The 26214-nt window shown below is 37.2% G+C and overlaps 1 protein-coding gene across 4 annotated transcripts in view; it reads left to right on the top strand.

Moving 5' to 3' along the window:
- Nucleotides 1-26214, top strand: part of GLIS3 (GLIS family zinc finger 3) — a 179909-nt gene that overhangs the window by 125010 nt on the left and 28685 nt on the right. For all 4 annotated transcript variants that reach the window (XM_081941133.1, XM_081941130.1, XM_081941132.1 and 1 more), the window contains 3 exons: nt 3514-3675; nt 10389-10499; nt 24325-24466. In XM_081941133.1, coding sequence (XP_081797259.1) covers nt 3514-3675; nt 10389-10499; nt 24325-24466 — 415 coding nt within the window. The remainder of the gene's footprint in view (nt 1-3513; nt 3676-10388; nt 10500-24324; nt 24467-26214) is intronic.

Below are 26214 nucleotides of genomic sequence, written 5' to 3'. Positions count from 1 at the left end.
CCGTGCGGGTCTGGATGTGGGACAACAGACTTAAACTCAACCCTTCCAAGACTGAGTGGCTGTGGCTACCGGCGCCCCGATTTAACCAGTTGACGCCATCACTGGCCATAGGGGGCGAATTATTGCCCCCCGTGGAACGGGCGCGCAATTTGGGCGTCCTCCTTGATGCCCGGCTGTCGATGGATGACCATCTGACAGCCGTGGCGAGGGAGGCGTTCCACCAGGTTCGCCTGGTGCGTCAATTGCGCCCCCTATTGGATCGGGATGCCCTATGCACAGTCACTCATGCGCTGGTGACGTCTCGCCTGGACTACTGCAATGCTCTCTACATGGGGCTCCCCTTGAGATGCACCCGAAGACTGCAGCTAGTTCAGAATGCGGCCGCGCGGGTTATCATGGGAGGATCAAGATACTCCCACATAACACCATTCCTGCGCGAGCTGCACTGGCTGCCTGTGGTTTTTCGGGTGCGTTTCAAGGTGTTGGTTACTATCTTCAAAGCGCTCCATGGCATGGGACCTAGTTACCTGCGGGACCGCATCTCACCTCATACATCCCTACGACCTATCCGCTCTCACAGGGAGGGACTCCTCCAGGTGCCATCCGCCAAGCAGTGCCAGCGGGTGACGCCTAGGAGTAGAGCCTTCTCTGTGATGGGCCCAACCCTCTGGAATGACCTCCCTCCCGATATTAGAATTACCAATGACCTCCGCTCCTTCCGACAGAAGCTCAAGACTCATCTGTTCCGACTAGCTGGCTTAGCTGATTGACAGTTCCATCTTCCACCTCCTGGCAAACATTTTATTGGGGAATTTTTAAGGGTATTTTAATATTTGTATTTTAACTAAGAATTGTACAGTATATTTTTTACCTCCTCCGTCTACGTCCACGTCTATGTCTATGTCTATGTCTATGTTCATGTCTATGTATTTGTATATGGTTTTAACATGACTGTACACCGCCCCGAGTCCTGCCTAGGAAAGGGTGCGGTCTAGAAATAAAAGTTGTTATTATTATTATTATTATTATTATTATTATTATTATTATTATTATTATTATTATTATTATTATTACTTATGTTTAAGACATTCTACTGAGAATGAATTTTAGACTGTTAGGAAATTGTATTCTGAATAAAACAGCACAATATCGTGTTCCTTTTATATATTGCTTCTCATTTAAAACTTCTCAATTGTGTTTTACAGTGGTATGATATAGTTATACACAGTATTTGTCACTGGGTACAGTATATACCTGTGTATAAACTGAAGCTCAAAATTTTTGTTTGTTTTTTTACAATTGGCTTCTCTGAGGGTGATTGAGCAGGGCAATACATGCAGTATGTCTACATTACTTTGCACTCATGACTTGTTTTCCCCCCCACTCCTGATGAACTAGTCCGTGTGTGTGTGTGTGAGAGAGAGAGAGAGAGGGAGAGAGAGAGAATATGAACGAATGAATGAATGAATGAGAGAGACTGAGTAACAGCTCTATTTTTTAGACTGCTTCAAATGAAGTTACCTTCAACCATGTATGTATAAAATTTTTCTGATTTGTGTTTATGAAAGGCTTGAGAATAATTCCAAAATGGTTCTGTTTGAAAGAACTAAGTGAGCTCACTTAATCAGTGATAAATAAGAGAGGATCAGAAATGAAATAAAATCAGTCTTAATCTGCTTGCACTGCTCTGCTTTTAGTCAGTTTTACCCATATTTGGGTAAAACCTCTTTGCCCAAGTTCCTGCCCCCCAACTGTTCATTTCCGAGGTTTCCCCCAGCTAGCAGTTTAAAAGCATGCAAATGCAAGTACTTTAATAGATATCACTTCAATGGGAAGGTAACAGTGTTCCAGGCGCCTTTGGCATATAGCCATTCTGGCCACATGATCACGGAAAATGTCTTTGGACAACGCTGGCTCCTCTTGGCCAAGAAATGGAGATGAGCACCATGCCCTGGACAGGAAACCTTTATCTTTACCTTTACTCGTATTTACAACCTGCATTACCTTTCTAATCATGTTTTGGGTGTTATTTAAAAGATACTTTATTATTTGACTGTAAAAAGGGTTGTACAGGTGCTAATAGCTCATGTTTAATCCTAACCCAGTAAGATGTACTTTTTCCTTCAAAAGAAAAGTGCTCAACTTCTGGCAGTTTCTCTGCTCAAAATATATCCATTTGCTTCTTCTCACCCTCCTTTTCCATATCCATACATTTTCTCCATTCACAAAAGCATTTTTAACTGAAAAACAGCTGGAGAGGAAGGGTTTAGATCTTCCCCCAATGGGGTCAACTACTACAAATGGAATCTTCTGCAGCAGCGTTTGGTAAGAAAGGAAGGAGTCAGAATAAAATATTGTGCACAATACAAATAAATTATATTTCCCCTCAGTTAGGACAAGGAATTTAGAGAATATATTGTCTTTTTTCTAAATGAAGCAGCAGTAATTGAAAATGGGAGGTTTATGAAAACTTGCAGCAAATCTAACAGAAAAACATAACAAAAATCACATTGATTTAAATTATGAACATACAATTGTTTGCATAGCTTCTCTACATGTGTAAAACTTTTTAGATCAAATTAACATAGTAACTCATGGTTCTACTTAGTTTCTTGTTTCTTCGTCTAATTATATCTCTATAAGGAATAAGCAAACTAAGCTTAAGTTTAGTTTAAACCAATTTAGCAAATGAAACTATTCATGTTATGTTCGGAAAACATAATTCTAATCTTTTTCTCTATTATATTTTTGAAAATGCTCCAATGCCCCTTGTCATAGATTTAGTAGTAGATGCTTGTGGAAAGGAACCTACCCCCCAAAATATTCCGCATTGAGGGAAAGGATAAAGGGAGAAATGTTTTGTTCCTATGTAGGAAAAAAATATGTAGTATTAAGTGCCTCATTATGTATAAAACTAATTTTAGGCAGATATATGGGTGCTAAAACATAATTTTACTTTTATACAAAAAATTACATTTCTATTTTGTCTCATTTTGTAAAATCACAATTGTATCCTGTGTTCCTGCAGAATGTGATAGTTGTATATGTACAGAGATGTAAATTGGCTGAATTATCTGAGAATAAGTCCTAATTACCTTAATGGGACTTACTTCTGAAAAAAAAGATATATAATTGTATTGTTAATGACTTTCTATATTATTTGACCAAATCTAAAATTGATTCTAGTATACACCATAAGAGTTTGTCTGAAAACCCAACACTACAAGCCCCACGTTGATACTCAGTATATTGCGTGTAGGTACAGAAATTAGGTGTGATCATGCACATTTGAAGCATTTAATATATGCTCTCTTCAGAAATATGGATGAACTCATTAATGTGTAGAAGCCAGGACAATAGACATGGCTGGTTTTATGACATGCATTAATTGAACATCTGCAATGGCTAAAAATGAACTTTTAAACAGTTAACATGAATACATACTGTAGGCAACATTGCAAAGAGAAGAAAATTATCTTCCTTCAATCTTAGAAATTTTATTTTGTTTCCCAGTTCGAAGGCTGCAAGAAGGCCTTTTCTAGACTAGAAAATCTGAAGATTCACTTAAGGAGCCACACTGGAGAAAAACCTTACCTTTGCCAGCATCAAGGCTGTCATAAAGCATTCAGTAATTCCAGCGACCGAGCCAAGCACCAGAGGACGCATCTGGACACTGTAAGGAAAGAATGTGATTTTAGATAATATTTTGCTATCCTGACTGAGGTCTTGCAGACATATTATTTATTAAGTGCACATAAAATGGAGACTTACAATGGAACCCCTATAGAAGGCTGTTAGCTCATGTTATTCAGGTTGTTTTGAAATTCAGTTCTTGTTATAAAAAAAGAGATCATTGTGCTAGGCCAGGGGTGTGAAACTCGATTTCATTGAGGGCCTCATCAGGGTTGTGTTTGACCAGGATGGGTGTGGCCAGCTCGACATCACTCCTGTCGGGGGCGCCTGTGGTGGCCTGGGCATTCTGCCAGCAAAAACAGGCTCCTGAGTTCCGTTTTCGGCTGCCACGGCCTCCTGCAAGCATCTGCCAGTGAAAATGGAGCTTGCATGCAACTCTCCTGAGCTCCATTTTCACTGTTGCAGGAGGCCGTGGCAGCCAAAAACGGAGCTTAGGAGACTGTTTTCATTGGAAGAAGCACTGGGCCAGACTTTCTCTGTTTCCAGGGTGGCCCCCAGGCCAGATCTAAATACCCCACAGGCTGCATCCAGCCCTCGGGCCTTGAGTTTGACACTTCTGTGATAAGCCTTTCCTTTTATAAGTCTAAGAGGCTCAGGATGCCTGCTGTATACAGAATTTTTATACTGTTAAGATGCAGATTAGTTTTTATGTGATATAGGGCAATGCTCTCCAGTTCTCTCACCCATTTCCTTTCACAAATCTATCAGCCTACAAAACAAGCTTTCCATATATTATGTTGAAATAGCATTTCTCAACCTTTTCCCCCTTTTAAGGAACCCTTGAAATAAATTTCAGGTCATAGGAAATCCCTGCATAAAAACATTGCATTCACAGTGCATGATACATTAAAGATAAAAAAGTTTTTTTTTCACGACCTCTTGCAGAACCCATCACAATTTCTCACAAAAGTCTTCAGTACACAGAAGCCCAGGTCAAAAAGACTGCATTGGGGCATTCAAATACTCACTCCTAAAAAATTCATAGCTGCTTCAAAGCCCTGCATAGGGCATGATTTGATTGCCTAAAGAGATATGCAGAAAACCTAGGAGGAGTAGATTTGAATTAAAAATAAAAGAGGCTACAGTATACTGTATAGCTATTAATTAATTAATTAAATAAATAAATAAATAAATAAATAAATAAATAAATACATACATACATACATACATACATACATACATACATACATACATACAACCATACAACCATACAACCATACATACATACATACATAAAATATAGTGCTTCCTCTCGTACTTACCATAACAGTAATGGTGCAAAATTGAGAGTGAAGACCATGGGTTCTTATACAGAAGATGAAGTATGCTCTTACGTTTTAGGGGAAAGATAGTACTAAACCAGTGGTGGGTTCCTGCTGGATCGCACCGGATCGCGCGCGCTCCCTTTCAGCACTCCACCTGGCGCTCCGCTCCGCTGAGGAAACATCTCCGTTCCCAGCCGAGCTGGTGGAGCGCAGAAAGGCGTCGTTGCTTCGCCAGGGCCGGGCAAAACTGTACTTCCGGTTTCAGCGCCGGAAGGGAGCGCGAGAGCCAGGTGGAGCGCTGAAAGGGAGCGCGCAAGCCAGGTGGAGTGCTGAAAGGGAGCGCGCAAGCCAGGTGGAGCGCTGAAAGGGAGCGCGCAAGCCAGGTGGAGCGCTGAAAGGGAGCGCGCGCGATCCGGTGCGATCCGGGAGGAACCCACCACTGTACTAAACTCTACATCAGTGGTTCTCAACCTTCCCAATGCCATGACTCTTTAATACAGTTCCTCATGTTGTGGTGACCTCCAACCATAAAACTGGTTGTCTTGGTTCCTAAGACCATCGAAAATATGTGTTTTCCTTAGGCGACCCCTGTGAAAGGGTCGTTCGACCCCCAAAGGGATCCCGACCCACAGGTTGAGAACCACTGCTACATAGTAATAGAAGTGCTTGAAAGGTTAGGATTCAACCTGATATTCCAATATTTTTCTGGTAAATATGAATTATCGTATTTTTCGGAGTATAAGACACACCTTTTTTCCTCTAAAAAGAGGCTGAAAATCTGGGTGCGTCTTATACAGCAAATACACATTTTTTGCCTCCTGAAGCCCCACCCCCTTCACCAAAATGGCCATGCATAGCCTTATGGAGGTTTTCAGACAGCTCCTAGGGGCTGGGGAGGGCAGAAATGAGCACAAAATGTGCCGTTCCCCCCCCCCCCCCCAGCCTTCAGCAGCACTCTATAAGCCTCCATAAAGCTATGCATGCATTTTTTTGACAAAAAAACAGCCCGTTTTTGCGAAAAATTGACGTTTCCCCCCTCCCCCCCCGAGCACTCTGCAACCCCCTCCTCAGGCTATTCATGCCTTTTATTTGGGAAAAAAACAAGCCCGAAAACGGGCCGTTTTGGGGAGGTTTGCAGAGTGCAAAACCTTTTTTTTCCCCTTTCAGAAAGCTGTTTAGTTAGAGTGGTTGATGAGTTTTTGGTGCTACAGGTTGTCAGCGATTTCCTTCTCCAGCACATGGATAAATCCACCTGGAAACATCTATTTATTTACCTACCTACTCTCTCTCTCTCTCTCTCTCCCCCTACCTATCTACTGAATTTCTCTCTCTCTCTCCCTCCCTCCCTCCCTCCCTCTATCTACTTATATACCTACCTACTCTCTCTATCTCCTCCTACCCATCTACTGTATTTCTCTCTCTTTATTCTCTCTCTCTCCTTCTACCTACCTACCAACCTACCTAACCTCTCTCTCTCCCTACCTATCTACTGAATTTCTCTCTCTCTCTCCCTCCCTCCCTCCCTCCCTCTATCTACTTATATACCTACCTACTCTCTCTATCTCCTCCTACCCATCTACTGTATTTCTCTCTCTTTATTCTCTCTCTCTCCTTCTACCTACCTACCAACCTACCTAACCTCTCTCTCTCCCTACCTATCTACTGTATTTCTCTCTATCTCTCTATTTCTCTCTCTCTATCTCTCTGCCTACCTACCTATCTACACTCTCTCTCCCTCCCTACTTGCCTACTGTATCTCTCTCTCTCTTTCTCTCTTTCTCTCTCTCTCTATCCCTTTATCTACCTACCTACCTAACTACTCTCTCTCTCTCTCTCCCTACCTACCTACTGTATTTCTCTCTCTTTCTCTCCCTCTCTCTCCCTCTATCTACCTACCTACTTTTTTTTTAATTGCCTCTTCAAAACCTGGGTGCGTCTTATACTCCGGTGCGTCTTACACTCCGAAAAATACGATATACAGTATAACTTAATATAATTCAGCATCCTTCTTTCTGTCAGACCTGCACAGACTCGAATAAACTGAATGAGGTGTACTAATATTTTATATTTCTGTTTTAAAGATCCATTTCTCTCTTTCCATCAGAGTAACACGGAAAATTGATTCTATATAAATGAACAATAAAAACAAAAATGGCAAGCTGTGGGTAATTTAAACCATTACATAAATATAAATTATAGCAAGGTTTAATTGGAACATTAAAAACAGGCCTTACAAAAGAGAATGGACAATAAAGAAGTTGCAAAAAAATCAGAGGCTGGTTTAAAAATAAAAATATTAAAATGCTGACAGAATTTAAATAAGGAAGAATAACTCACTTCTTTGAGGTTTTTCTATATAACAAGGCATTCCCAGATAACATGAGTTTATGCTATATTACCAGTTATGCCCCAGAAACCAGTAGTAGATGGAAAATATGTATGTTGTTCATGAAACAATTGAAGCACCCTTCTGAACCCAACACCTTGAGACATCCTGTAGATAGCTTGATCCTGTCGTAAGGATACTCCTGATGGCATTTTAACCTAAATGTCCCTGCATACTTTACTTACTTTACTTTATTTAGATTTCTAGACCGCCCCCTCTCCCGAAAGGGACTCGGGGCGGTGTACAGTCAAATTAAAACACAAATACATAGGAATAAATATAAATACACAAATCTTAAATTAAATGAGGAGGTTAGAAGACTGTATCTTAAAGTAAAGCAGTTAAAACCTTAAAAACATCCCCAATTAAAACCCAAACCCAATTAAAATAAATCCCCGGGAGGTAAAACTAAGAGAGTGCCAGGCCAGCTGATTGAAACAGCATAGAAGATACTTTTGTTGAGATTATTCCTGAAGCAAAATGTAAATCGTCCTGAACAAAGGAGGGGCTTCCTTTAAGCATACACATTTATTTGTTTGTATCCTACCTTTATTATTTTTTTACAAACAACCCAAAGTGCTGAACATATCCAATACTTCTTTCCCAATTTTTCTCACAATAACCCCGCAAAATGATTTGGGTTGAGAGATAGCGACTGGGCCAAAGACATCCAGCTGGCTTTCATGACTAAGGTGGGACTTGAACTCATAGTTTCCCCACTTTCTAAGCTGGCACTTTAAAAGACCAAACTGGCTCAAATGATGTCTGGAGACATCCCCCCCCCTGCCCTCCAGCAACTGGAGAGAACCTTTATTAGGTTATGACACATCAACACTTCAAGCAGAAAGATTGGAGGGTTGTTTTAAGGACTTTACAAAGTAGTTCTTAGAATGATTTCATACAACTCTCATATATACTCAAAATATTTGGAAATTTCTATAATACAAGAGTACATAGGGAAACAATGACAGATGCATATATATGTTAGATTTTGAAATCCTGAAAATTATTTCAGAGGCACAGAATCCTTATAGGATAGCCCCCCTTTTGGTTAAATCTTATTACTTGAAGTGTATATTTCATGCCAAGACTTATCTGAGTAAGTTGCTTCATGCTTTATCTATTACATATACAACTGGGAGCACACTTGCATTAGTATTAACATTTTCATTTTGGGAATCATAACATTAGCTATCTGAATGGACTAAATTAGAGTTGGCTGTGATTTTGCTAGTGCTGCTTTTTGCAAAAGCCATACAAATATATCTTTGTGAAAGTAATACTAGAAAGGCTTCAATAAAAAAGAAAAGGTTGAAGATGTGTTTAGCTGGACTTTGATTTAGGCTTTAGCTGGGCTTTTTGATTTTCCTTTCAAGAAAATAGATATGTCATCAATTGCAATTACAAGAAGAACATGTATTCTATAAATTATGCTATGAGGCATGTATGTGCTGTGAGTACATACATCAGTCCTAAAAATTAGCAGGAAGTGTCTGATCTACAGGGGGGGGGGACATGAACAACAGTGTAAACCAAGGATACTTGGAATGTTGCCCATGAAGATAATTGGGATGATAGAAACAATTCTTAGAAATTAAACCTTAAAATGGAGTGTATTCTTAAAAATAAATTAAAAAAATAAGAAATGTTGACTTTTGCATTTTTTTTCCTCCTAGGGATTATTTATAGCCATCATGTTTTAATTAGTGCATGGGTATTTCAAAAAAAGTTTTTTATACTTTCTGAAAAATTGTTATACGGCTTTTAATATATTTAAGCTTCTTTTTCTTTTTCTTCTGCCATGTCCCAGACTAATCTTTCCCCTTCGTTCTCTCTTTCTGAAGCAGGTTTCCTCTGTATCTCTATGTCTGGGACTTTACTACAACTTCTTTACCTGAACTTCTAAAGAAATATATTTTCTGACTAAACTAACGTTTTATATAAGGGATGCATAATTGTAAGTACAAGTAGAGATGACAGAGAATTTATTTGATCAATATGTAAAATGCATGTCCACATTATAAAAGCTAACATAATGAATGCCACGGTGCAATTGAAACTCCACCTGGCTTTTATATTCATTGCACACGACTCCCATAAAACAGGTTAAATTTCAATCGCACTGTTGGCGGTTGCCAATGAGGCAATCATTCTGACAACCACTTTTTGACCGGACCTAAAGATCCTGCTCTGAATGTAAAATAAGTCCTTTCTGCCTCTGCCTTTTTACACAGATGGCATATTTATTCCACTGGTACATGATCCTCTAGATATTTCCTTACTCAACCATACTGAACTTTGTTTTTTACAAATGCTACCTAATAGTCTGACTCAAAACTTTTACTCATGCATTTATTTCCCCAACATGCAAGCATAATGATTCCACTAAGAAACCAAGTCTCAGAAGTTGAGCACTTCCAATAGTCCCATATTCTGTCGGCCTCCTGGAAATCTTCAGGAACAAAACCTTTGGACCTGCAGCTACATCTATGCAATCCACTATGGATTTTGGAACATGTTTCAGTTGGTACAGAATTTAGCTACATCTATAGTATAGGGTTTCCTGCCTAGGCAGGGGGTTGGACTAGAAGACCTCCAAGGTCCCTTCCAACTCTACTATTGTATTGTATTGTATTATAGCTATATGATCCATTTTTAGAGACTCTCGTCTGAAGAGATTAATCAGCATGTGTAATGTTAGGGCTATGACTTTTCACAGTGAGGGAACATGTGGCTAAAAGTTTTGAATCGAGCTTGTATGTCAGCATGTGGACTGATAGTTTCACAATTATACTTGAGCATGCCATTGCTGCAGTATCTAAGGTAGGCTGCCAATTATCTTGTTTAAACCATAAGATATGGAATGAGAAGGAATATAACATATAAAATTAAAAATGTTCATTCTCTTTCATGCCAGCTATCTTTTTCTGTGCCAGAATCTTCATCGTTTTTCTTTTTCTGGTTTTATGAATGATATTTGCAATATTGCCATATCAGAATGTATAGCCTTAACTTGTGACTTGTTATTTCTTTTCATTTTTTAGAAACCTTACGCTTGTCAGATTCCTGGCTGTACCAAACGATACACAGATCCAAGTTCTCTAAGAAAGCATGTAAAGGCCCATTCTTCTAAAGATTTGCAGGCCAGAAAAAAGGTAAACTTCATAGACTTCTCTGCCAAGTGAATCATATGCAGCTCTCAATGTCATATGAAAAGCACCTGTAATAACACAGCCATCAACAGAAACAGTTTTCATTTGCACACTGATAATAATGATGAATAGAGAACTTACATTCTAGCAGAATAGTTTCTAGCCTGCATGCATTAGTTGAAACTGGCAAACCTTTACATCATTTTACAATTAAACCCCCCCAAAATCTGCCATTGTCCATTTATAAGTTTTCCTACTATATGTATATGTCTTTCTGTGTGTACATGTGTGTGTGTAATACACGCAATAATAATACAATAATACCTTGTATACTATTTCCTCAAATACATGCATTCTTGTTCTTTCCCCCTATGTATAATTTTTGTACTCATCTTTCCTAAAGATAAACATTTTATACATAATTTTTGAGTCAATATTTGAACAGACATTGGCAGACTCCATGAATTAAGCAATTGTTTTTGCCACATCAGATTCCATCGTACCATTTCATTTCAAAAGAAATCCATGACAAACCTCTTCAACATCCGCTTCCAATTCTTTTCTATGAGTGTAAAACAATGCATCCCTTATGTCTAAATAGTTATTTATTATTGCTTTAGACATGTGGTTCTGCTCTGCATATTACATATTGTTTTCCTTACAGGCTCATGTTAGTTTTTGTTACTATTCTGTAGCCTCTCAATCCAGCAAAGAATGAAATGGGATGGTATAGAAGACTCAGTTTAGCTTCAATTATTTATGATACTGTGGCTTCATTCTTGTTTTGCTTTTGCATTCTTTTAATCTTTCAGCTGGCATTCAAAATATATTTGCTGAACAAAAAGAAAAAAGTATTCATGTTAATGATCAAAAGAGTATGAGAATATCTTGAAGCTATAATATGTAATATTAATGTTACAGTATACTTACAATGTCTTAAAAAGTGACATTTACTTTATGCTTCATTCTTTGAAATATTCCCTTGTATAATAATAAAAAATGTAAGGAAAGTCAGAATAAAAGTTATTTATGTCTTTAATTAAAAAAGAAAACTGACTTAATGAAATTTTTTTTTTACAAAAATGAGAATTCAATCAAACCATAAAAATTCCAAGGTGATAAAAAGCTCAGAGAAGTAATAGATCCAGCCCTAGGGAACCATTCAGCTGAACAGAATGAGATCCTTCGCTGTTACACCCAGTTAGTCATGGATTTGTTTAATTTATCTTGCTTGACTGCCTCTAATCCGCTTTCTTAACCTTCCCTTTGCCCATAAAATGACATTATTTTTCTCTCTTAAGATATAGCTTGTCCTTCAAAATGCCACAAACATATTAGAAATTCAAGGATACATGCCAAAACCCATGTTCTTACTTCAGGAAATCTTGGCAAGTCCTTAATGATAAACATGGCTATAGATTCCAGTACAGCTGATTTCCAGTAATTGTGTCAGCATGTGGCTACGCTGATATTGCCAGTATCCTAGTGAATCATTATAGCTTATTTTGCTTTTCCTTCTGGGAATTCAGTTGAGCCTTTATAGAAATGTAGAATGAACTCTACATACCATGCATAGCTGCAACTAGTACAATGAGTGTATACCATATCCAAAGAGATTATAGAAAAGCTAATGAACTTTGTATTTGCAGGTAATATCTCTTACCTACTGATGCATCTAAAAGCATTTTCAATAGTGTTAAACATTTACTCCAATTTTATAATTAGAAATTATAACAAAAAAAAAATAGATGCCATAAATAGGATACAAGCTTATTCAAAGGATGGCCAGCAATTGATTTTTCTTTGGTCAGCATCATGTCTCTGTCTGTTGGTCTGATTAAAGGGATTGGTATTGCAATCTCTTTTCTAGTGCATTGTGATCTTGTACTAAAGGGGTGCAATTTGTGGTGTGAGCTACAAATACCTGTGTTCTTCTCAAGTAAACCGGATTCTAACTGATCTTGTGCAAGATAAACCTGCAACCTAAATCCAGCTCTGTAGAAGACAAAAAAATGCCCTCCAACAATGGCATTATTATAATCAATATTTAGATTAATACCTTATCTTTCCTAAAGGAGTTCAAGATCTTCCTTTATTTTGTTGCCAGAACAACTGCATGAGACAGATTGAGCGGAGAGAGAATGATTGGCTCAAAGTGTCCCATTGAGCTTTCATGATTGAGGTTGGGAGAAGACCTGAGTCTCCCAGTGTTACCCTGCCATGAATGGATGAAAATCAAACTAGTGAAACTGTTGCAAAGAACTTGAAAGGTTTGAAAAAGATAGCATTTTATAATTACCAGAAAGAGTAACATACGGAACAAAGCCAACAAACTCTTGTTCTCTGTCATCAAAGTGCAGGTCGTACACAGTGGCCTTAAGTTAATGCAGATTTTTAACAACAAAGGCACTTTCTTGGTGTGGAACCAAATTCCAAACGAGATGGCCAACGCTCCTCCATTTGATGTGAGGAATGCCTTGAGCAACAATGGATCCTATGACCTAAAGGATCTCTTCCAGCTCTATGATACCAAAGGTTTATCATAACCTTGTCAATATCAGATGGACTTGCTTAACACAACTGATATGGAGAAGCAATTGACTGCATGCACACACACATACGCACACAGTATGGATATGAACACCTATGCATATATACAATTGCCCTCCCCTTTTTTAGATCAAGAAGGCCAGTTCAGGAGTCCCCTCCTTCCCTCTTAGATCTGTGGCTTGTTTCAACTCAAAGCCCTAAATCCTGAATCTCTGCATTTTTTATTTATTCCCGTTGCTTCATTCCACTACCTCCAAAATCAAACTTCAGATAGGTGGGGGGGGGGGTTCTATTCAGCTTGAATCAATGGAAGGTAAAATTGTTTTTTTAAAGTTGAACTTGGATTACATATGAAAAAGAGACTTATTAACAGTTATTATCAAGATATATTTCTTGATGGAACAGTGGCTTCACTATTGCCTGTAATAGTGATGTAATTACTTATAATTATATAATGATAATTATTTAGAATAATGCTTGATATCACTGAATCAAGTTAAAATTTATTTTAAAATCTGATCAGTTTGAATCTATGAAAATTGAACAATTCTGAATATACTATTAATTCTGGAAAATTTGGGGACAAATAGAAACATTTTAAGATCATTTTGTGGGTTCACTCACAAAATGGTTGCTCTGATGGGTTTGGCCAATCATAAAATACTCTTATATCAAAAGACAAGCTAAATGCTGAGCTGCAGCCCGGCATGTTTTGCTTTTAGCAATGCAGATTATGCCTAAAGTTTGTGCTTTACTTTGCAGAAAGATAGTTTTTCAGTTTTAATTGAAATAATGTATCATATCATATCAAATAAATAAGATTAGGATAGAAGGCTTGATAGACTGCAATGAACATGTACAAGCGCATTTTCATTCTTAGGGATCACATGATCTGTTTCTTCTGAGAAAGCACCCATATTTTGAAATTATATTTGCTGCCATTCCTACAGTATGTTATCTAATTTGTAATTTCCAATTTGTTTATATCTTACTGTAATTTTCTAATTCCTGTTGCTGTTTAGAGTAGAATCTAGATTGCTTATAAGTTTTAGTTCCCATACATTGGGGCGACGTTAGAACAGAGAAAACTGCTACATTGGAATCAAAATGTTCTGCCATATTTATACTTAATAGTTAGATAAACATTATTTTGATGATTTCTAAAATTGTTCCTTTTGTGGAAATTCAAAGCAGCAGAAGATAAAATTCTACTAAGATAAATTTTAGAAATTGGTGCCATGAAAAAAAAGTCAGGAAATTTATTTGTTCAGCAAATTAAATGTATTTTTCTAGAGTTTGATGAGATGCTGCCTTCCTAGGGAGCTGTCCAGATAATGCTAAAAAGAAATCCACAGGCATGATTCTAATATCTAACTTCAAGAAAGATAATTTTTCAGCTTTTTTAATATACTTACAAATTGTACTCTCTGGTGTTCAGGATATATACCTGCCATGATCTTGTGATGTAATAATTGTGCTCTCTATACAGATATCAGAATTCATTTCAAATTTTGCTTTTATAAATGTTTGCTCTGAAAATAATATTAATTGTGTCAATTTTTATTTTAATGGATATTTTTAATGATATCATTTTGTTAAAATTGCTTTGGTTAGAGAGATCCAACAATACACCAGATTTCCTTATCTAAATTTCTATACAATTTTAAAAGAAAAAAATATTTCTGACCTGAGAAGGAGTATAACATTCTTTATAACTTCAGCCATATAAAAAGACAAATAACATTAATGTTTAATTCTAACTGGCTGCAAAGATGTTTCCTTCTGCTTTGATATTGAATTTATTGATATTGAAGTTATGAGCATCAGATGGCCCAGCCAGGTCTGATGCTTGTAGTAGTGGCATCCTGCCCTTTCACTGATGTTGAAATAAACATAGTCCTATTTCTGCACATTAAGTAAGAGAAAAATATTCTTTACCTCAGGCAGTAAAATGCTTTGGGCCAGCCCTGGAGATGACTGTATGAAAACAGGTATTTTCTAGAAGCAAAACCTTCTTTTTAAGCTATTTTTCTTTCACAAAATCAGATTTCTATAGTGGTATAACTTGTTAATTATTTATAATTACACCGCTCCTCTTTCATGTCACTTTTGTTTAGTAAACCATACAATCCTTTTCATTGTACAGGAGGGGAATTAAACATAAATGAATGAACAATATGTGGTTTCCCTCTCAGACTCCACTCATTGCTGATCATGTGAAGTGTTAATACCACTTTATAATGCCTTGGTAAGGCCACACTTGGAATACTGCATTCAGTTTTGGTCACCACGATGTAGAAAAGATATGGAGACTCTAGAAAGAGTGCAGAGAAGAGCAACAAAGATGATTAGGGGACTGGAGACTAAAACATATGAAGAACGGTTGCAGGAACTGGGTATGTCTAGTTTAATAGAAAGAAGGACTAGGGGAGACATGATAGCAGTCTTCCAATGTCTCAGGGGTTGCCACAAAGAAGAGGGAGTCAGACCATTCTCCAAGGCACCTGAGGGCAGAACAAGAAGCAATGGGTGGAAACTAATCAAGGAGAAAAGCAACTTAGAACTGAGGAGAAACTTCCTGACAGTTAGAACAATTAATCAGTGGAACAACTTGCCTCCAGAAGTTGTGAATTCCCCAACACTGGAAGTCTTTAAGAAGATGTTGGATAGCCATTTGTCTGAAACGGTATAGGGTTTCCTGCCTAGGCAGGGGGTTGGACTAGAAGACCTCCAAGGTCCCTTCCAACTCTGCTATTGTATTGTATTGTATTCTAACTGATTATACAAAACTCTGATTATTATAGGTTTAGATGATCAAATCCCAGCTTATTAAGCGGACATATCTGAACCATCACAGTTCAGATGCAGCTGTTTCATATTCTCTTTGAGTGCAAGCAGCAAAACAAATGACCAGGCCACATTTAATCATGGTTTTCTATTGAACCCATGCCACTTTCAAAAATGTTGACTGGGAATTATAGTCTTAGTACATCTGTTGATCACGAGGCTTGGGAAAGATTGATTGAAACTCAGACAACAGAATCCCCCCCACACACACACTTTTCCTTTTTCCCCCCTTTTCTTTTTAATAAAGCCAGGCGGCCATAGAAAGTATAAATAAAGTAATCCAAAGCCAATCCTATCACTATACAGACTTGGAGGTTTGGGGTATCACAAAAGGGTAATGAGTTCTTATTTGCTTACTAAATTCTTACACTATTTTCACAGCCAGGCATGCAGGAAAAAAGAGAATTGCATTTTTTTCTATATTAAAACACCTCAACTGGCCTTTCATGTATATGTTTGCTTGGTTAGTTTAAAAGTATAAATTTTTATAAGCAAAATCCTTGGATTGATCCTTTATCAGAATCTTTCTGATAATAAATATCAGTTGCAATAATGTTATCTAAAATCAGGCATATTCAGAATTCTTGTTTTTTTTTAAATTTTTGTATTTAATCTCTCAACTATAGGCTTGTTTTTTTAACTACTCCTCTTCCAGAAAAATAGCCATTTTTCTTCTGTAAACTTTTAAAATATTAGCTATAAGACTTCTTAAGATGAGAGGTTAAAAATAAACCCTTGAAAAAATAGCAGAATTTCAACATGATACAATATATAAAATATGACAGAGGATTAAGTTACAGGATGCTTCAATTCACTTGCCTTACCACCACTCTTAAGCTATTTCCTTCTTAAAATATAGTCCAAAATCGGCTTTCCAACATTAATTTTTAGTTTTAATTGCCTTTTTTCAAAACTATTTCCTATTTCATTGTTAAAATTACAAAAAAGGCACTAACATCAATAAAAGAAATAATTCCCACTCATTTGTTTTCTGTGGCATTCAATCAAAATATTTCATTAATGCAAAAGGAATTGCATTTGGAGGCTAAGGGTCACTGAGCAGTGCCCATGGCAACTAAAAAGCCATTCTTCACAAAAATGTTGTAAAGAGTAAGTGTTTTAATCCCCAACTTTAATCTCTTTACTTCCTGTTCTCAAAATGGAATATAAATCAGAAAGTGTGGAGCAAAGGACAAGGATGCTGGCGGAAGAGGATTAGTGATGGGGGGGGGGGAGAGACTTTAAGGAATGTAATCATGCTATTTAATGCCAAACTTCAGACCAAAATCAGCCAATTCTTTTGATTCTGCTGAATCTAAAACAAAAAAATGAATGTTGTAAATGATCACAGGATTAGCCTTCTCCCCTCTATCTTTTTCTTACTAATATTACAACAGTAATTCAAATTATTGCAACTCAGAGGCTCTTGAATTTGTACCACAGGTAGGCTAAATAAATTGTGCTAGGGCCTCCACTGATATGTCTGAATTACTACTGTCATCAATAATGATTAATATACACCAGTTTACTCCTTTAGGATACTGTAGACTCAAGACATTTCTTGATATATTATGCTGTTCTGCTTAAAGAAAGCTACCCAGTCTTGTGTAAAAATAAATCTTAGATTTAGAGTCATGTTGATGCTTCTTTGTTGTGTGACAGCCATGTTAATTACGTAGAACCAAAGTAGGTTATCTTAGTTGATTTCACAAAGCAAAAGATTACAACTCACTACGTCTTATAGTAATTAGCAACCAACTGTAACCTGACCTGGAAAAATGGATATATATAATTAATAATAAGTATAATGAATAATAGATAATTCACAGTGAGATACTCAGGTTTGCTGATGACCTTAAATTATTTAGGATGAATAAGAAAGGGACAGAGAAGAACCTCAAAAATATTTATCCAGTGAGGATAAATATTAAGATACAAACATGATGCATTATAAGTTAGGATAATGTGACGTTTATGGGACAAAATAAGTGTATCTTTGAATATACAGTAAACTGATAACAAATAACTAGCCAGGAAGAAGATCTTGCTGGATAGATATCTCGATGAAAATGTCTACTCTGTATTCAGATTCTGAACAAACAAGTTTCATGTGCGGATTTAATGGAAAGAGAACAAAAATATGACTGCCAGTATATTCCTTTACAGTATATAAATCAGTGCATACCGTAATAATACTGTTTATTGGCCTTGAAAAAGATACTGTAGAGATGGAATAAATATGAAGAGTGGATGCTAAAGCATTTTCCTCTGAGGAAAAATAACAATATATGTGATTTTAACACTTACTAAAATGATAAGTAAAGGTAAAGGTTCCCTTGCACATATGTGCTAGTCGTTCCTGACTCTAGGAGGCGGTGCTCATCTCTGTTTCAAAGCCGAATAGCTAGCGCTATCCGAAGACATCTCCATGGTCATGTGGCCAGCATGACTACACACTGAAGGCACATGGAACTCTGTTAGCTTCCCACCAAAGGTGGTTCCTATTTTTCTATTTGCATTTTTACGTGCTTTCGAACTGGTAGGTTGGCAGAAGCTGGGAGAAGTAATGGGAGTTTACCCTGTTAACGCTGCGCTAGGGATTCGAACCGCCAAGCTGCCGACTTTTCTGATCGACAAGCTCAGTGTCTTAACCACTGAGCCACTGCGCCCCTTATTAAAATAAGAGGAGACCAAAGTACATAAAATAGAATCTCATATTATTAGTCATTTAATGACTATGAATGATGAATATGCACTGTACACTGTCACTCAAAGAAAAGGAATAAGGGTAGCCGTTAATCTTGATGTCCTTAAAAGAGTTAATGCTTCCTGGTCATACTGGCTACGTGCAATGTCCAATAAAGGACATAAAATTCCCTTTGAATTTCTTTTCCTGGATGCTATTGCGCTCTTAACCTGTTTGACAGCTTCCCCTATTGGCATCTTCCTCATAATGGGGACAGAATGCTTCCTTATTCATTAACTTAGTCTATTACTAGATTTATACCCTGCCTCTATTTAGTACAACCTATGGTGACATATTTTTCGGACTATAAGATGCACCGGTGTATAAGACACACCAAGATTTCGAAGAGGTAAGTAAGAAATTTTTTTCCCTGCCGCCCACGAGCACTCTGCAGGCTTCAGCAGGGCTGGAAGAAGGGGGAAATGCCTCTGTTTTTGTGAAAAACGGCCCGTTTTTCGCAAAAACTGTGGCATTTTTCCATTCACCCAGCCCTGCTGAAGCATGCAGAGTGCTTCTGGAGGCTGGAGGAAGGGAAAACACCTCCGTTTTTCACCCATTTTTTGCAAAAATGGGATCTGGGTGAGGGAGGCCAAAAATGCTGTATTCGGTGACGCACCAACATTTCCACGCTCTCTTAGGGGGGGCGTAAGGTGTGTTTTATACTGCGAAAAAATGGTATATAATGTTCTCACCTTCTTGTTACAACAAGCTTTTCAGGTGGGTTGGTCTGAGAGACCATGACTTGCCCAAAGTCACTCAACTGGCTTCCATGCCTTAGGGAACGCCCAGTTTTCCGTTTTCGGTCCAGCATCTTAACCACTATACCAAAACTGGCTATGGCTTTAGATTAGTTTTTAGATTAAATTAGACAGCATATCTCTTGTTTTATTCTAATGACACATTATATATTAGAGTTACATTTTTATTTTCAGAAAGGAAAGAAATACAATATGTGATCACTGGAAAATATGAGTAGTGAATTGAATATAATTGAATATATAATTGAATATAATTCAAATGAACTGAATTATGAAAACTATAATAGCATGTAATGTAGGGAAGGGATTTTGAAGATATATTGCAGTGCAGCACTGATGTATACTATGATTCAGCCATTGAAGGCCAAAATGCCAAAGTCTTGAAGATAAAGAAGGAAGAATGTTGAAATTTTCCTGCTATCTGCCATCATGAAAACATTTTATAGGTCTACTTATGAGAGCAGGTAGAGACTTTCATTTCATAAAATCTGTGTACAACAATGCCTATTCATGGAGAAATAGTTTGAGGTGAACATATGATCCAAAATGGTTCACATACAGGCGAAACTCGAAAATTAGAATATCATGCAAAAGTGTCAGCATATGAGTTTATGAGATAGACTCATTACATGCAAAGCAAGATAGTTCAAGCTGTGATTTGTCATAATTGTGATGATTATGGCTTATAGCTCATGAAAACCCCAAATCCACAATCTCAGAAAATTAGAATATTGTGAAAAGGTGCAACATTCTAGGCTCAAGTGTCCCACTCCAATCAGCTAATTAAGCCATAACACCTGCAAAGTTCCTGAGCCTTTAAATGGTCTCTCAGTCTGGTTCAGTAGGAATCACAATCATGGGAAAGACTGCTGACCTGACAGTTGTGCAGAAAACCATCATTGACACCCTCCATAAGGAGGGAAAGCCTCCAAAGGTAATTGCAAAAGAAGTTGGATGTTCCCAAAGTGCTGTATCAAAGCACATTAATAGAAAGTTATGTGGAAGGGAAAAGTGTGAAAAAAAAGGTGCACAAGCAGCAGGGATGACCACAGCCTGGAGAGGATTGTCAGGAAAAGGACATTCAAAAGTGTTGGGGACTTTCATAAGGAGTGGTCTGAGGCTGGAGTCAGTGCATCAAGAGCCACCACACACAGATCCTGGACATGGGCTTCAAATGTCATATTCCCCTTGTCAAGCTGCTGAACAACAAACAATGTCAGAAGCGTCTTACCTGGGCTAAAGAAAAACACACCTGGTCTGTTGCTCAGTGGTCCAAAGTCTTCTTTTCTGATGAGAGCAACTTTTGCATCTTATTTGGAAACCAAGGACCCAGAGTATAGAGGAAGAATGGAGCACACACTGCAAGATGCTTGAAGTCCAGTGTGACGTTTCCACAGTCTGTGTTGATTTGGGGAGCCATGTCATCTGCTGGTGTTGGTCCACTGTGCTTCATTAAGTCCAGGGTCAATGCAGCCATCTACCAGAAGATTTTGGAGCACTTCATGCTTCCTTCTGCAGACGAGATTTATGGGGATGCTGACTTCATTTTCCAGCAGCCCACACTGCCAAAAGCACCAAAACCTGGTTCAATGACTGTGGGATTACTGTGCTTGATTGGCCAGCAAACTCGCCTGGCCCAAACCCCATAGAGAATCTATGGGGCATTGCCAAGAGAAAGATGAGAGACATGAGACCGAACAATGCAGAAGAGCTGAAGGCCGCTATTGAAGCATCCTGGTCTTCCATAACACCTCAGCAGTGCCACAGGCTGATAGCTTCCATGCCACGCCGCATTGAGGCAGTAATTGCTGCAAAAGGGGCCCAAACCAAGTACTGAGTACATATGCATGCTTATACTTTTCAGAGGTCCGATATTGCTCTATGTACAATCCTTGTTTTATTGATTGCATGTAATATTCTAATTTTCTGAGATGGTGATTTGGGTTTTCATGAGCTATACGCCATCACAATTATGACAAATCACAGCTTGAACTATCTTGCTTTGCATGTAATGAGTCTTATCTCATAGTTTCACCTTTTAAGTTGCATTACTGAAATAAATGAACTTTTGCACAATATTCTAATTTTTTGAGTTTCACCTGTATGTTACCTTAGACCAGACAACTATCATCTAATGAAACTTGCTTGGAGGACCTCTGCATTTTCTATTATATTTGTGAACTTGCAGCAAATATCAAACAAATATGAGAAAACAAGCATAGTATATTTCTTCCACATCTGATTTAGACTTTGCCAGAAAGCACACCAGAAGTGATAATGTTTAGAAATCTCGTATTGTAAATTGGGTAAAATTCGTGTTTTAAAGGTAAAGCTCACTCTGGTTTTGGGTGGAAATGAGTCCTTGAGATATTTATCTGCTTAGCACATAACCAGAATAAACCTTGATATTTTTTTATGAATTATGAAGAGTGCACCTTAAGGATAAGTATTCTGGTGATCCCTTCCCCAGTAGTGCAAACTTTATAAGCAGAAATGGTGCATTTTTACATTTTCTTCTCCCATCTCTGGATATTGTGTGGACTTTAAATATTTAAGTCTTAATTTCTGTATTAGTATTACGTGATATTATGGCACTGATTCTGCCATAGATTGTTGCCTAATTCTGCCATCAGAAAAGAGCATCATCTGGGAGCATTTAACCTTTCCCATTTGGCTCCATAATGCTTATCTAACTCTATAATGTCAGTCTCCAGAAAGACTTTTTAAATGATACAATAATAGGAAGTAGGAGTTGAAGTAATAAATGCACTATGATTCCTTCTAGCATGCTTTTATAACAAAGTTATCTGCAAGAATGAACAAATAACAAGTATTTTTCTCCTGGCTAATGTATTGAGAAGCATATTTTAGTGATATCTGATTTTTACTGAACAATAAAGATTATTTTGAGTCTCAATAAGGCAAACAGAAATCTATGATAAGTGATAAGAAACATGAAAAGAAAAGTTTTAATAGCTTTTGCGTTGGGAAGTTTGTTCATGCTTCACACCAACTTAAAGCTGTTTTTCCATTCAAGTATAATCAACCGAAAATTGAGGAATTTAAGGCTGTTGTTCCTGTCTAATTACATCTACTTGCTTTACTAAATCATGGGTGATTATCCAATCAAATATGAAATGAGAAAATGATGGGAATTGAATTTCCATTCATTGTTCTGAGAGCTTATAAAAATTAGAAGAACTGTCAAGAAAAAAATAAAATAAATTAGTGTAGATGGCGCCTTGTTTTCTAGGATACTTTGTTCCTGGGAAGTGCTCTTGTTTCTGGATATAAAATGTATTCTGTTAAAATAAGAGTCCTATCTAAAGCAAAAATTAAATAGACTCTAATCCTCTGCACATTTAACTGGACCTTAACTCCATTGATGATTACTTCTGATACAATCATAATTTTGCTGAAGGTTGAAGTATCTTTGTGTGCATATGACTATTATTGAGGGTTGAAACCAGCATTTGGGAAGAAAAGACAGAAGGAAGTGAACTTAGATTAACCATTTCTTAAACAAAGAGTAGGCTGAGTTATAGACCAAGAAGGGACAAGGATAAATCCTTGACCCTCTACTTATACCCTATTACACGGGTCAGCAACTCACGGCTCTGGAGCCACATGTGGCTCTTTCAGCCCTCTGCTGTGGCTCCCTGTCACCAGTTGGCACCACAATTTTGAGAGGAGCTTCTGGTTTTGTGGGGGGGGGGGGGGAAGCAGGGTGTGCCAGGAGGAGACTGTAGCAAAGTGCAGGTTTTCCAGTCAGCTCCACAATTGATAGGGCTTTCGGTTAGGACAGGTAGAGGAAAAAGCATGCCGCGTTAGGAGGAGACACTATGGTGGGAAAACCAGACTTCCAGTCGGCTCCAGAATGGAATGGGGGGCTTCCGTTAGGATCTTTGTGGTTCTTTTGAGTCTTTAAAGTTGCCCTATTGTCCCATTATAGTCTATAGATCACGAGGACCTGAAGATTCAGTCACTAAGTTTAGGTGTTCAACCTATCTTATCGTTAGAGTTTAGGCTGTCCTTCAAATGCTAAGAAATGAATACTTTTTATTTTCACAGTATATTAAGAAACTTATTTTCTGCTTAAGTTCAGGTCATTATTTTAAAGGATTCTCTATCAGGCTTCTACAAAATATCACACTATTTTCCCCTCCCCCTTTCTCTTCCCTCCGTCATCGAAATATTTCTAATGCCTCTGGAAGATAGAGTCACCTTCATAGTATATAAAATTGATAAATTGCTGGTAAACTTAAGTATAAACAAAGCCCTGTTGAATAAATATGTAGGTTAAATAATATAGCCTTGAACTTTTTTATAGAAAAGCTACCCTTTTGAACAATATCTCATAGTAATTAAAATTAATTGCAGAATATAGACTAAGAATTTGAATAAAAAGAATATGTAGCTTTGACCTCAAAAATACATATGCATGAAAGTGATGAAAATGGCTGGTGAAAATGGAATTCATGGTTACAGTATAAGAAACATCTTATTCTGAGATGAAGATTGGAGATAAATGAGAACTGTTGTCCCCCCCCCAAAAAAAAACCTTTGTGTAACTTTTTACTTTTTAAAAATAGCTACTTAGTATAATTTTAGACAAAATCCCAAGTATAAAGAATTATTTTAAAGTTTAACAAGTGTTAATAATTCTGTTTTTCTTTGCTTTTTCTCCGAAATTATAGAAAGTTCTAGGGAAGATATACCCTAGATCAGTGGTTTCCAACGTGGGGCCACACCCCATAGGGGGGCAATTTGATTTTTAATGGGGTGCAATTTGAATATAGTTTCCAGGTTTAAACTCTGTATTATTGGCTGTAAAAGGGGGATTCTTAGCATCCATTTTTTTAAAATGCTAGCAGGCCATCTTGTGATCCAGGCAAAGTTCTGGCCTGATCTTCTGCTTTGCTTTCAGTTGCGTGCCACTACAGAACTTGACCAAGACATTCTCAATGACTGCCTGACTATCCAGCCTATTCAAGTCGCTTCATCTCCCCAAGATGTTTCTGTCAGCACTGTCCAACAATCACCGGGACATGTCCATGACCTTTACCCAGGTATCGTAGTCTTTGATTTTATTTTTATTTCTTACAATTTGGTTTCAGAGATGTCAAACAAGATTTCTAAAACATCGGATATGGTGTAATTGTGTTTATTTGTTGTCGTTGAGTTTTAAAAATAATAATACATGGAAATACGGTAATAGGCAAAATAATTCAAAGAAATGTGACCACATTATTTGAAAAAATCTCTTCCAGAAAAAAAGGGCAAATTATGGGCAAGAAACAGAGGTGGGTTGCTGCCAGTTTGGCTGAACTGATAGTAGCGGTGGCAGGAGGCTCCGCCCACCCCCCTGGACGCTTCTGCGCATGCACACCCAAACCGGTAGTAAAAAATTTAGCAACCCTCCTCTGGCAAGAAAGGATGTGTCAGGTATCTATTGCTGCAAGCCTAATATAGATTTATCCTTCCCTGTGTAATAGGAAAAAAAAAGGGAAAGAAAGTTGCCTTTTTAGCCCAGCTAATCATTTCCTCAAAATGCTTAACTATACTCTAGCTTGATGGACGCACTAAATCTCTAGAAAATTTCACTGGGTATATACTTGATAAACAATAATATCTCTTGGAGATTTAAGTTTGTAGCAAAATACAGAATCTTTATAAAACATTTCCTACTTTAAAAAAAATCCTAATAGTCATTTAATGGATTTGCTTCAAGTTTTATGTGATTTTTACACCAATAGCCCATTTTCTTTGTTTTTGAGATTTCTTTTAAAAAACAATTCTATTCTAGAATATAACATTTTGATATTATTGACAAAATATTCTCAATAATTACTGCTCCAGGATAAAATCATTATATTTTATTCACAAGCTTTTGAGGATGCTTCCAAGTAAAGCATTTATTGCTTAATTACACCATGCAATTAATGAAATATTCAGGGGAGCCAGGAAACATTTTTTCCCCTCTTTTAACTCTTCCTTTCTGCTCATATTTCCATGGTTTTTTTCCTAAATAAACCTATTATGAGGGGAAATTTGCATTTGCTACATAATGCTTCTTGATTGGTGGCACTAGGAGTTTATTTGATTGGACCCTCGGACAATCAATTTAATTCATAACTTAAATACAAGCTATTATGTTTCGCTGTTTAGTTGAATGGAATCCCTAAGACATTTATTCATTGCTACACATTATCACACGGTATGTTTATTTCATGGTACACAGAAAAGAAATACTGTACTTTAATATTGTTTCTGTCTGATTAATCAGGCTATAGGTTTGTGAGGTGGATATTTCAGTAACTCCTAATCTAGAAATAAAGATCCACTATATGAATCAAGGAAAGAAGGAAATACGTAGTTGTTATGGGAAATATTTAATTACTTGGGAAGAAAACAGAACACAACTGAAATGAAAAGATTTTCCAAGGATATTGGTTTGATAAAACCAAATTACAATAAGTGTCATAACATTAAAATATAAGATTATTTTAAAAAATTGAACCAGGCAGCCAATTATTTTACATGCAAATCTTTCAAAAATAAAAAAAATCTATGAATGTCTTGTTTTTCTTTCTTAATGAAAGGTATTACTCTAATATATCTTTCTATGACATTTTGACAAAGCCTCCTTTTAGTATATTGTGTTATGTATGTGTGAGTTTGCATGTATTACATGTTAAAATTAAGAAAGATAAATAACAAATCTTTAAAATCAAATAATTGTGTATTAATTGTAAAAGTGATTCTACACTTGAGGATCTAACCACATGGTTTGGGGGATTTTGATCTTACCTTTTTT

Source organism: Natrix helvetica, assembly GCF_964273705.1.
Source record: "Natrix helvetica genome assembly, chromosome: 2".
NCBI lineage: Eukaryota > Metazoa > Chordata > Lepidosauria > Squamata > Natricidae > Natrix > Natrix helvetica.
This window is presented reverse-complemented; position numbering and strand designations above follow the sequence as displayed.